Here is a 13,871-nt window from a genome sequence, read left to right on the forward strand (position 1 = left end):
CTTAAGAAACACAACTTGTTAGACATGGCATAGCAGTTGTAACATCTAAGCAGATCTATCTTAAGAAGCATGTTAGAATTTTTTTCAATAAACAAACAATATTAGAAAGCTAGGTCAGATCTAGAACAAAAATAAATAAAAAATAAAAAATAAAAAAGAAGAAGAGAAGGAGAGAGAAACCTTTAAATTGAAGGAAACCTTTGAAAGAAGAAAGTGAATGGAGCTGGCAACAAGAGAAGGAGAGGAAGTCAGCTACTGCTGCTTCAATTTATTTTTATACTGAAAAAATAAATGATAGGTTTTTTTTGTGGTTTGGGAAAAATTTTTACAGAAAAAAGTTAACTTCGTTAAACGACAGCGTTTCAGTGACGCAATAGATTTTCTGTTCGACTTGTTGTAAACGGTGGCATTTACGTTGGTCCTTCATGATCTTTGTCTAACACAATTGATTTTTTTTTTTGCAAAAACATCCTTAGCCTATTATTGCAATATCAATACTATATCTCTTCTTTATTACAAGAATAACTCAATATTGATCATTTACCATTATATCCCTACTTCTTTATTGTTTTATGTCATTTAAAACTACATTAATGACTAATTTAAATATTAAATAGAAAAATTAGTCTTCTAAATAACAAAACAACAGAAATCTAAAACCTCGTAGGGTTCATATGGAGCACGCAGATTTTACTGGAGGCAACAATGACGGTTCAGATGGTGGCACAAGAGAAGTGTGATCCCGATAAATTCTCTCTAATGTATGAATATTGTATTTTATCACATAATTTCTTCTTTCTTTCACATTAATGGTTCTATGTGATTTTATGTTCATTTTTTCATAGATTTAAATCTGTTTCTTGCATATAGTTGTCTATATTTCTTGCTTGGACATTAATGTTTCTTATTCCTTTTGTTTTTTTAATCGATATTGGGTTTGATAGCATAAAGAAGATTATTTTCTACAGTTTTAACGCTTTCTTCTATTTTACTTATTTTAGAATTTAATAAATTTAAAAAAAATATATAGAACCAAAACAGTACTATTATTTTCATGTTAGTGGTCTCTGCACTTTGATTTATTAGAATACTATTTGTTTTATGTTTTTTCAGTTACAAATAAAATTGTTGAGTAAGATCTTGAAGTATATGATAAAATAGAAGATAGAGTATTCTTTGATGAGATGATAGAAGAGTCGGATGATACAGAGAAATTTTAAAGAATGTATCAATAAGTTGAAGAAGGTCAAACGAAAACCACAACGATGTGGTATTTGTCGCATGGAAGGGTACAATAAAAAATTTTGTCCATTGACAAATGACATTCAGCAGACTAATGCGAGCTGTGCAACTTCTCATGACATAATTAGGAACCCTTTTGAGAAAAGTTTGGATGCAGATGGAGAAATGATAATATTTGGTTTAACAATTTGCGTACCACATGTTAATTATATAATTTTTATTAATAAGAGTGGAGATTCATCAATATTTTGTTTGCAGGGATTGCATCTGATATTGAAAAAGATTACGAAGAACAAGAATTTTGGACAAAAGGTTGTGATGCAAGTGCCGACATAGAACTTATTGAAGAGTTCTCATTGTAATATTATATGAATTTTTATTATGTGCTAATTGAATAAAACTTGGGTAATAGAACTTTGTGTATGAATTTTCATGATGAATTTGGTAATTCAATAGAACTTAGTGAATGGAATTCTGAATTTGTTTTGGTGAATAAAATTTGGTGAATAGATTTCTGGGCATCATGCCGTAGAATTTGGCTTACTATTTAATGATTTGCTTTCAAAGTTTTGTTCACAAATAAATAGTGTGTATTTCATACCAATATAAAATAGAATCAGATGAATATGTGCATGATGCATGAAAAACTTCCTAGCTATGGCATGAGGGTATTATGATGGTGTGGTTATGTGTTTGTTGAGACACAAGTGTCTGAATGTTAGAATGACAAAGAATCATGTATGAATCTCTAACTAATCATTTTCAATTTGAAATGGCAAAGAACACATGATGATATATTCCTAGATATCTATGATCATAATAATAATCTTTGGCACAGATTATTCAGATGATAATAGGTGAGCACAAAGTTACAATTATTAACTTACACCAATGACCAAATTAATACACAAACATAAAGATAGAAAAATATTATTGATCTCTGTATTTATTACTTATATAAAAATGTACCAAAATTGTCTGATAAGACAAAATTTTTTCTTTAAAATAATAATTCAACAAATAAATTATAAATATCACTAATCTCATTTATAATTGAGGATTACAACAAATTTTTCAAATAATAACAAAATAGGCAAAAATGTTGATCTCCATACTATTCACTTTAAAGCCTAGCCTAAAAATCATTATTCTTCTTCTGAAACTTGTATTTGTGGAATTGTGGTCATTGAACATCCCCAACAAAAGATTTATCACAACGAATGTCCGAATATATTGCTCATTTAGCTACAAATATGAATTAATTAGTTAAATAATATGGCATCATGTATATAATTAATCAATATGTCTTTGAAACTTACAATACCGACACCGTGGGATTAAACTTCTCTGTCGTAGACAACCATTGAAGAACCCAAACACCAGAGTCGCGACTAAAAGTTCAGTGGCAATATTAACTAGTTAGTATCAATAAAAGATCACTTTAATTAAAGATGTAAATAAAAGATTCACTACAATTATGTGTACCTTTGAGGATAATTGGCACCCCTTAACCTTTTTCACATCAAAATTCATGAAATCTTTTCTTTCAGGAATGTCACCTTTTAGGTAATGCCCAAAAGTTACCATATCTGATAATCTTATAGCCTGAAAATTTTATTCATGACTAATCTATTAAGATTTATGTATTATTTTATATATAGTTTGTGTATAAAGAAATGGGTTATGGACATCTTACCAAGGATTTCATAATTTCTTATCTTGGCTCAACTTGATCATCATTTAAATTAGAATCAAACTGATATAATTTTTCATCCAATAAACTAATAACCATATACCAGCGGTCACCTTCTTCTTTAATTGGGACATAAATCTACAGCAGATAGTTAAGTGTGGGTCATTTCAAAGAGCTATGAGTATTCTCATTAATATATTCTTAACACCAATTAGCTATTAAAAAAAATATTCATCAACAATTATTCATCAACAATTATTCACTCACTTCCTCTAATTAACAAAGTTCAATTATGTCCTACTCAACTATAAGTTTCAACAAATATATTTGGGAAAGAAAAATGCAAGATTATTTACTGAGTTTTCTTGTTTTATGGTTAGATTTATTCTATCAGCTTATAGTTAATCTCATGCATGTCTTTTCATTGATCTTCTGTGTGGAACACCATCAATTTCAGACTTCTAAACATAAAAATATTATGAAACTAAACCGTCACAGCTATAGATCTGTTGATGAATAAGAAGAAAAACGTTGAAAGAAAAAAAGAAAAAATAAAAAATGAAAACCTGAGAAACGACTCTGATGGCTTGAGAAATGGCTAGAAGTCTTGGGTCTCCTTTGAGGCCATAATCTTCCGCGAAGATTTTCTTTTCTTTTTTTGTTTCTTTTCTGATTTTCTGTCTCAAGTGTGAAGTATATGTCTCTGTGTATATATGTGTGACAGCTTCCATGACTTCCTTTTCGAAGAACACCACACGAAGTAGATGACCAAGAGAGGAGAAGAACACAAATTTTAGAGGCGGAGTGGACAGGGGTGCGAAATAGTCTCGATCCAGGCTCTGATAGTTGCATGCGTACATGGGTAGTCTCGAACCAGACCTAACAGTTGATGCTAGTGCCAGTTTTCATCGCAGTAATGAAGAAGAAGAAGAGACCCCATCTGCAAAATATATAATAAGAGAAAGAGGAAGGGAATCATTTGTAAAAACGTTAAATATTAGGGAGTATTTAATAAAAATAAAAATATATATTTGTATTTAATCTACACCGTTAGATATAATAATAAAATGATCTAACGGTTTAAATTAAAAACCATATTAAGAGACTAACGTTAATCCCAAAGATAGTTGGGACCAACAAATCAGCCACCACAACTATAGTTACAGAGTGCTATTTTCTTTCCAAAATTGCAGTTATAAATCGTAATTTGAAAAAAAAATTATATATGATAAAAACTAACATATAATTATTATTTTATATGAGTTTAATAATTAAAAATTATTAAATAATAATTAAAAATTATTAAATAATAATTTCATCAAATTTCTTAAATTATCTAATAAAAAGAGAGATTATCATATGCAATCGAAACAAAATATTTTCCATCCAAAATATACCATTGTATGAACCTTAATATACGTTTATTTAAAAAAAATTGACTTACAAGAAAATTTTAAAATATTTTATTTAGAAAAGATAATCATATTAGTTGTATGTACATACTTTAAAAATATGAATTTAATTAAAAAAATTTTAATGATATATATTAAGAGTATAATAATAAACTTTTTATAACTTTTTTATATATTTACTATATTAAAAATGTAAAAAACCTTTTCTTTTTTAATAATTTTTAGTCAAATATTTTTTATAATATTTTAAAATATACTTTTAGGATATATATTAAAAGTATAATAATATTTTTTATAACTTTTTTATATATTTACTATATTAAAAATGTAAAAAACCTTTTCTTTTTTAATAATTTTTAGTCAAATATTTTTTATAATATTTTAAAATATACTTTTAGGATATATATTAAATAAGATTCATAAAATATTTTGTAAAACTATGAAAGAGATTACGTGTGAAATAAGTTATTTAAAATTTTTCTAAAACACAGAAATTAGAATTTCCTATTTTGAGATGTTCATAGCGGTTGAATATGTTAATCTATCACTAATGAGCACTACAAATTTAAATCTAAAAATAAATAATAAAATTATAAATAGCTTTAATAAATCAAAAAATTTTGGAGGTTAGTAAATTTGACAAGCACAAATATTAAATTATACTCAATAAATAATTTTTATTAATTTATGTATATAAATTCTAATAAATATGAATATAAATTATATTGATTTATATATATAAATTTTAATAAATATAAATATAAATAATATTTTTTTTATAAATTTTTGTAAATATAAATATAAATTCTTACTAATTAAATACTAATAAAAATTATAATATTTGTTTATTATCTAATGTTATTGGTAATAAATTTACAAAATTGAATAGTAGTTTAATATTGGAGATTAGACACTCATTAACAAATTGTTTGGTTTAAATGATTTGGAAATGAAAAAAAAAAAAGAAAAGAAAAAAAATTGGGTAGAAAAGTTCATTTTTTATTGTTTAAAATAGAAGAGAAAATGAGTGAAAAATCAAAAAGTTGGCATGGTTGCATGGACTCATATAATTTTTTTTCTTCTTAATGTTGCCAAGAAAACTGAAGAGAAAAGGTCAAATAATGTTAAAATTTCATATTTACCCTTCTAACAACAAAAAATAAAATTCCTAACTCACTCTCTAGGTGAAATTAATATATGTAAGGGTAATAAAATAATTTTACTCTATGATAATTTTTTTTTTTACTTTTTTTTATATCCAAACAAAAATTTTTTTTCTTCTTATTTTCTTTTCTTTCATTTTTTTTATCCAAACAACATACAAAGAAATTCACTTTTCTTCTCATTTTTTTTTTCATCCATTTCTTTTTCTCTCATCTTCCATCAAACATCCAAACATAATGTAATGTAAAGGGATACTAGTGGCATAATATTGTCCTTGACAAGACATAAGGCCTCACCAAATTCATGAATTTTTAGGATAAAGATTAAATTTGATTTTTGTCTATTTTTACGAAGAATAAAATTTTATTTTTCCAAACAAAAAGAGATATTTTGGTTTTTATTTTTTATTTTAAGAAAATACAACATTTTTGTTAAAAAAAATTTGTTAGATAGTAACAAAAATTAATTGTATGAAAATTTTATTTATAATTTGTAGAAATTTAAAATTCTACCAAATTCTTTTTAACAATATAACCAACTATAATACTATTATTGCTATCTTTTTCATTTTCATCGTTATTACTTCTACCTTTACTATTTATATTGTGTAATCATATTTTATTATCATTATTGTTATCTCCTTTATTATTATCATCGCTAATATAAATATCATCAATATTAATGTTATTTTATTTCATTTCTTGTTTGATGTTATTTTTTCTTTAAAAAGATTTCATACTGCAATTATTTTTTTTCTACAATTCATTTTTAATAATAGTCTTTTTTTACTAAACTACTACCGGAAAAAAATTTTAAAAATAAATTTATTAATAATTTATGAGAGTTTAAAATTTTTATGAATTATAAATAAAATTCTCTATAAAATTAATTTTTATTATTATTTAATAGATTTTTTAATAACAGAGTTATATTGTTCTAAAATAAAAAAAATGAAGTCAAAATGTCAATTTTCTTTAAAAAAATATATATTATCTTTTATAAAAATAGACAAAAACTGGATTGAATTTTTACTTGAAGTTCTATCAAAATAATAAGGTAGTCTTTTTAAGGGTTAAAAATTGTTTTCGTTCCTAATATCTTGGGTCAAAATCAAAATCGTACCTGACTTTTTTTCGTTATTAAAATCATTCTCAACGTTCAAAAACGCTTTAAAATCATCCTTCCCCAAATTTTTGGACCAAAATACCCTCGTCATCATCATTATTCTCTTCACCTTTCTCACCCCACTACCTCCACTGCCACCAACATTACCACTACAACCACCATCAACACCAACACGAACACCAACACCACCACCAACACCAACCAACACCAACACCAAGAACATCAAACAACAGCAAAAACACCATACCACTACAACCACCATCAACACCAACACCACCACCACCACCACCAACACAAACACTACCACCACCACCAACCAACACCAATACCAAGAACTCCAAACAACAGCAACAACAAAAAACAACACCAAACAAAAAAGTAGAAACAGAAAGCAAAAAAGCAGGAAAGCAAGAAAGCAGATGCATATGACGGAGGCGGCGAGGCGGCGAGGAATGGCGATGAAGGCATGGCGGTCTCCCTCCCCTATGCGCACTCTGTTCATGACGGCAATATGACGTGGTATGGCGCGATGGATGGTGGCTGTGACAAGGCGACGATCCTGAGTAACGCGGCGGTGACTGGCGCGATGGTGACGACAGGACGCGGCTCCTTCAACGGTGGTGATCCCCTCCCCCCTTTCCCCTTCCCACTCCTCCTCCACCACACCCCTTCGCCCCACCCCCACCCCATGTCCTTTCCCCTCTCCCCCCCCCCTCACACACGTCCTTTCTCCTTTCCCCCTTCACCGGCGTTGTCCCCCCTCCCCCTTCCCCTTTTCTTCTCCCTTTTTCGTTCTCCCTTCCCTTTTTCCCTTCTCCCCTCTCCCCTGCTCCTTCTCCTGTCTTTTTTTTATGATGACGAGGGTATTTTGGTCCAAAAATTCGAAAAATGATGATTTTAAAGCGTTTTTGAACGTTGAGGATGATTTTAATAACGAAAAAAGGTCAGGGACGATTTTAATTTTGACCCAAAACGTTAGGAACGAAAACAATATTTAACCCTTTTTTTTTAACTAAATGAATAGATAAGATAGTTATTCACAAATGATCTTAATTGATGTAGCTGACTCTTTAAAACAACTTTCGTGATGACAATGATGACAAAAAAAATAAATAGTAAAATATTATTTTCTCCTTTGTTAGAACAACTTCATGTAATTATACTAAGAATATTACTTATAAAATATATATCAAGATTATTTATTAAGTTACATTTGAAAAGAAAATTGAGATTAAAAGATAGAAATTAAATTAAACTTTTGTATTTATTTAGTGCAGATGGTATAGAACTAAATTATGTTTTGATTTTTTATTCAGTTTAAAATAAATGTAAAAACTGAAATAAATAAAAATACCTAAATATATTTGTTGATTAAAAAATAAAAATAAAACAAATCTTAGTTCTTTTTTTTTCATCATCATCAACTTCAATATTAGTTAGACTATGAAATACGGATATTTTTTTAATTTATCGTGTTTACATGTCGGACATATTTTAGACACGACACTCATCAATACTTGTCCAACACACGCAGTGTCTTCTGTGTCTAACCACATCTTAATCAAAAATAAAAAATTCTTCTCCGAACGCGTTTGAACACACATAAATACCATCACGTATCCAACCTTATTCTTAGCATATATTTTTTAAATGAGTTTAGAAATAGTATCTATTATTAATAATTAAAACAAAAAAATATTTTAAATACTTTATATAATTAAAAAACTATTAAAAATAATTAAAATATCATTATAACTTAACTAAAAAATATTTTATATTTTATATATAAGTCATATCCCTGTATCTTATAAAAATTTTAAATTTGTATATCCACGTGTTTTGTATTATATCGTATCCTATATTTATATCAGTATCCGTATATTATAAGGACTATTTGAACAATAAACACATTATGTGAAAACATAGTAGTGTGGAGGAATTAGATCGCTCGGTGTTACAGGATCGGAAAGAGAAAATGAGTGTACTGTTTGTGTGGTGACAAAGAGAGGACGTCATAAACAGAGAAAGAGGACGTCATGGTTAGAGAAAGGAAGAGAAGAGGAAGGCGACGACATCGTCAATGAGAGAAGGAGGTGGCGTGTTTGTCGCCGTCGTCATTGTGCTCACCAGAAAAAATGACGTTGGAAGAAGGAGAAGGTTACAACAGAAAAGATGAAGGGATGGAATAGGTGCAAGATAAGGTGATTGAATGTTAGAGGTGAAGATGTTAAAGGGAATAAAATGTGATAATTTGAAAAGTTGAGCGGAAATATCTTAAAAAAGTAATTAAATATTATTAAAATGTTTGTTTTCATTTTTATATATTTCAGTTTTGTGTATCTTTAGTTATTTTTTAAAAATATTGAAATGACTAAAATTTTAGTTTTATTTTAATATAATATTGTACTGGATGTTTCCAATACGGGTTGTGAGATGGTTCAGAAATTTGTGGGTTGGGGCGGATGCCAGATTATCTGACTGGAGCAATGACAGGTGGTACCTGTAAAGACACGTTCAAATCAGAACAGGAGCGGAGCGAGGTACAAGGAAAATGGGGCAACGGCCCCCCTAATTTTAATTTTTTACATGTAAATTATATGTAAATTTCAGTTTAGCCTCCCTTAAAATTTTATTTTAGTCTTATTTTATTGTGTAAATATTTTTTGTCCTTCTCTAATATTTCATCTAGCTCGGTCTCTGAATCAAAATGAATCTAAGAGGAGTAAAGTATGTGAAATGAACGATGTACCTAAGAAAGCCCGAGATCCTCTTTATACATGTGGAGGTAGTTTATCTTTTCTTATCTTATTTGATTAAGATAATGGAGATATTTAAATTTAATTGTTGATTATGGGATTGAGTGAATCGATTTTGGACCTTTTAGAAGAAGAGAACAGTCCAAATCAAAAATCAGATCGAGAGACCATTCCGAGTGGGAGATCCAAAAATCGGATCCGTAACAAATATAAAATCTTAAATTTTCAATCCCAATGTCAATATCTGAAAATAAACTCTCCGAAACTTCTAATTACATGAATGCTTTATTAAAGACCGAACTACAAAATGATAATCACAATTACTAAGATAACATCATTATTGAACAAGAATAAGAATAAAATCTTAAATATTCCACATGTTCATGAAACATATATATATATATATATATATATATATATATATATATATATATATATATATATATATGCATTTGGTTAGGGGCTTATGCGAATGAGAATGAAATCTCATATATATGTGGGGTGCGTGAAGGGATCGTCTTTAATTTACAATCCATATATATATCTTTGCAAATTGCATCTAACCATAAAACCTGAAAAATCACAAAAAATTTATATTACATGGGCAATTGGGGTGCATGGATTCATTGTTCCTTTGGTGTTATGTCTTCTCATGTTCCTATCATGTGGAAGTGGAGCCCCCTCTTATGAATTATTATTGTTATTGTTTTAAGAGTAGTAATAAAATCATTGTACTAATTTAAAGACAAATAAAGACTCTCAATCTGATTGATTGTCTTTTAGTCTATATCAAATTTTAAATCAAATATTTTAATTTCTAACTAATTTTTATTTGTTAAACATTTTTTAAAATTATTTTTACCAAACAAATTAATTCCTCCTCGTTTTCAGTCAAATTTTAATATATATATATATATATATATATATATATATATATATATTAAATAAATAAATTATTAATACATTTTATTGTAAAATAATTAAATATAAAAATATCATTATATCATTATATGAATATTTTTTAAAGATCGGTTTGAGTGTTTATTCTAAATATTTGTATTTTTTAAGATTTTAAATATTTGTCACATTTATAATATTTATTAGATAGAATTAATTTTTAAATTTAAAACAATTACCTCTAACAATGATGTAATTTGAAGAAAGATAATAAGTATTGTATTAATTGAAATTTATCGCCCTATATGAAAATAAGCTAGTAGCGTTTAATCACATAACGTTCAAGTTTTCCTTAGTATATATGTAACGAATGAAGAGAATATAGTCAATGTAATTGTTCAAAAGCTTGGGAGACAAACAAGAATAAAACTAACTGCCCCCTCTCAAATAGAAGGTTAAAATACTTTTAGTATGTTATGTATATATTAAAATTAATTATTAGTATAAAATATATATTAAAATATAAAATATATTAAAAATAAATAAAATTATATATATTTATAAATAATAACTAATTATAATAGTTTATTTTAGTATAGACATAGATTTTTTTTAAAAACTTATTAGATTATAACAGATAAATAAAACACACAGAATTTGCCTTACGATTTAAATTTTAGAGTTCATTATTAACTTGAAATGTCGGTATGTATTGTCCTATTTTGGAATCCAAAACAGGTAGCAGGTGCATCCCCTTATAAACATAACACGTGAATATCGGTTATGATATTATGGACTAACAAAAACTTTAAAAGTTTTCATTTTCAAATGAATTTAATGTGATGTTGATTCTTGCAATCTTGCTCCTTTTTTTTTCTTTTAATTAATTACTGTAAAAAGGAAAATAAACGCATTTTACTGCTATATTTTTATAATTTTATATTATTATTTATGAAGTATAATTACAAATATAAATTGTTTAATTAAGGACTTAAGGTATCATAATTAATTTTACAGACAGCTGAGTCTTCAGTTAGAGCTTATCGAAAAAAATCCTATTGGAATAATGATTGTTATTAGTTATTACTAACAACCTCTGACACTGTTTATAATATTATATAATTTTATCGACGGTATTATTGTAGATTTGTCAGAAATTAATTTATGAATGGAAGTAAAAATAGTGATGTATAACTATACTGAGATATGACGTATATTCTACAAATATAAATTTACTAAAGTCAGTAACTTGTAAAACGCAGATTACATTTTGACTGAACCAAAAATAAAAAAGCGACATCAAACTGCAAAACGCAGCTTTTGATTGACAAGAAAAGAGTAAGAAGGAACGAAACGTGTCTCCGTCTCCTGCATACCGACAGGACCTGCTTTATTAACCGTTTGGAAATTCCAAAAACGGAAGTTACGTTTGGTAGTTATCCAAACTAAAACGCAGGTTGCATTTGACAGTCTCTTTAGTTGCAGGAACACCACGTGTTAGAAGAAAGTGTTGAGCGGGTCTTTAAAACGCAAAATGCAGGTGGTTAGAGAAAAAAAAGAGTTGATAGTTATTGAAGAGTGTTGTGTGAGAATTGTGCAGAAAGGAATTTACAAGGGTTTGAAGAAGTTTGCGGGAGGAAGAAGAAGAATAGAAGGCTTAGAGTCACTTAGTTTATTAACAAAAAATAGTTTGTAATTTTACTAGATTTGAAAAACACATTATTGAATAGTTAGATCAATTTTAATGGATAAATAATTTTTTAAAAAAATTTATGATAAATAAATATATTTATTTAAATTTTATTTATTTATATTTTAGCAAAAAAATTTATTATTATTTCCGTTATTATTAATAATATTATTACTGCTATTATTATTATTACTGTTAGAGTTGTTATTATTGTTATATTATTATTATTATGAGTGACGTAGTAATTATTATTATTATTATTATTATTATTATTATTATTATTATTATTATGCTTAAGTTTTCGAAAAAAAATTGTTATCATGATCATTATAATAAAATACTGTTTAGGTAATAAATAATAATATTGTTTAATAAATAAATGTTTATTTTTTAATAATTTATTAATATTTTTTAATAATAAATAATATTGTTTAATAATAAAATATCATTTAGGATAATAATAAAAAATTATTATTATTTTCTAATAATAAATAACACTGTTTAATAACTTTTTTATTATTTTTTAAATAATATTTAATAAATAAATAAATATTGCTGTTAATATGTTTTGAATAATAATAATAAAAAAATACTGTTTAATAACTGATATTATTTAGAATTTAAATAATTATTTTTTTTTTACAGGCTATCAGGAATTTGTCGTTTAGAAAATTCGATTTGCCAGATACCTTTAACGAGGTAACTGCAGCGTCATTGGCGTTTACTGGGTTTTAACACGTTTCATGAGTAGGCGAAATGAGAGGTCATTCTGCACTGCTGAGTGCATTAGTAGAAGGTGGAGGCCGAAAACTCACACGTTCCACCTTTCAGTTGGGGAAGTGACAGTGACACTGGAAGACATTACATATATACTTGGCCTCCCAGTTAATGGGGAGTCCGTCACGGGTAGAACAGATAGCAGTCACCAGTTTCTGGTGGAGAACTGCATTGCTTATTTTGGTCGGGAGTCAGGTCCGCAGGATCACGTCTTGGGTAAGGTGAATCTTGCATGGGTTCGGCGATGCAGAGACACCGAACCGTGTGACGTGCAAGATTCCATTGAGCAGTATGTCCGAGCTCACATTTTCTGCGTGCTTGGAACAGTTGTGTTTCTGGATAAGTTTATCACTTCATTGAACTCGAAGTTTCTGCCTTTGCTTGGGAGCGTTTTTATTTGAACACGAGACCTTGGCATTTTCGCAGTCATCGCTTTCAACCACACTAACAGAGTCTGATAAGATACTTCCCAATCACCGAAAACCTTTGCCACAGCTAGGGGTGGCAACATGTATCCTACCCGCGGGTACCAAATCCGATCCCACCCGATCGGATAGGGTTGTCAACCCAATCCGTAGCGGGTAGGGTAGGGTGCGGGTTGGATTCTCGTGCGGGTCGGGTAGGGTGTGGGTTGAGCCTCAACCCTACCCGACCAACCCGCACCCTATATATGTATATGTTATATATTTTTATAAAAATATGTTTCAAGTGGATGTTGAATCAAAGACCTTTTACTAAATGTAAAAGATCCTTAGAGTTAGGGTAGGGTTGAGTTTATATAAAAATCTCAACCCGCGGGTAGGGTTAGGGTTGGCTTCAAACCCTACCCTACCCTACCCGTTGCCACCCCTAGCCACAGCTTTCTCCTTTGCCAACCAAGCCTTGCGGTAACTTACAGTGTAGTTGAACCTGAACTAAACTTCTACAATATAGACTTCACGTTTATCGACGGATCTGCTTCAACCAACGGCCTAATGGCATTTGCAATAGTGTCTGAGTCCAACTTGACATGATCTTGTGAAATCGCCCCCATGGTGCACGTGTGTTTGTCATTGTATCTCCTGATCTCCCAACAACCCTTCTTTCGAATCAAACTAGCTCGGATAAGCCAATCA

At 28.5% G+C, this 13,871-nt stretch overlaps 1 protein-coding gene and 2 long non-coding RNA genes across 3 annotated transcripts; 2 read left to right on the forward strand and 1 right to left on the reverse strand.

The window, feature by feature from the left end:
- Positions 1-321: 321 nt before the first annotated feature.
- On the forward strand, positions 322-1,714 carry LOC112716710 (uncharacterized). The gene is made up of 2 exons (XR_003160450.3): positions 322-761; positions 1,501-1,714. It is a non-coding gene; the product is annotated as an uncharacterized lncRNA (long non-coding RNA).
- Positions 1,715-2,156: 442 nt separating this feature from the next.
- Positions 2,157-3,916, reverse strand: LOC112716709 (uncharacterized). Its single transcript, XR_011867065.1, has 5 exons — positions 3,502-3,916; positions 2,939-3,073; positions 2,728-2,847; positions 2,562-2,633; positions 2,157-2,487 (listed from the first exon to the last, which is right to left on the reverse strand). It is a non-coding gene; the product is annotated as an uncharacterized lncRNA (long non-coding RNA).
- An 8,806-nt stretch (positions 3,917-12,722) lies between these two features.
- On the forward strand, positions 12,723-13,157 carry LOC140175775 (serine/threonine-protein phosphatase 7 long form homolog). The gene has a single exon (XM_072204328.1). It carries the CDS (start codon positions 12,723-12,725, stop codon positions 13,155-13,157), a length of 435 nt encoding a protein of 144 aa, XP_072060429.1.
- The last annotated feature ends 714 nt before the right edge of the window (positions 13,158-13,871 follow it).

Source organism: Arachis hypogaea, chromosome 10 (genome assembly GCF_003086295.3).
Source record: "Arachis hypogaea cultivar Tifrunner chromosome 10, arahy.Tifrunner.gnm2.J5K5, whole genome shotgun sequence".
NCBI classification, from domain to species: Eukaryota; Viridiplantae; Streptophyta; class Magnoliopsida; order Fabales; family Fabaceae; genus Arachis; species Arachis hypogaea.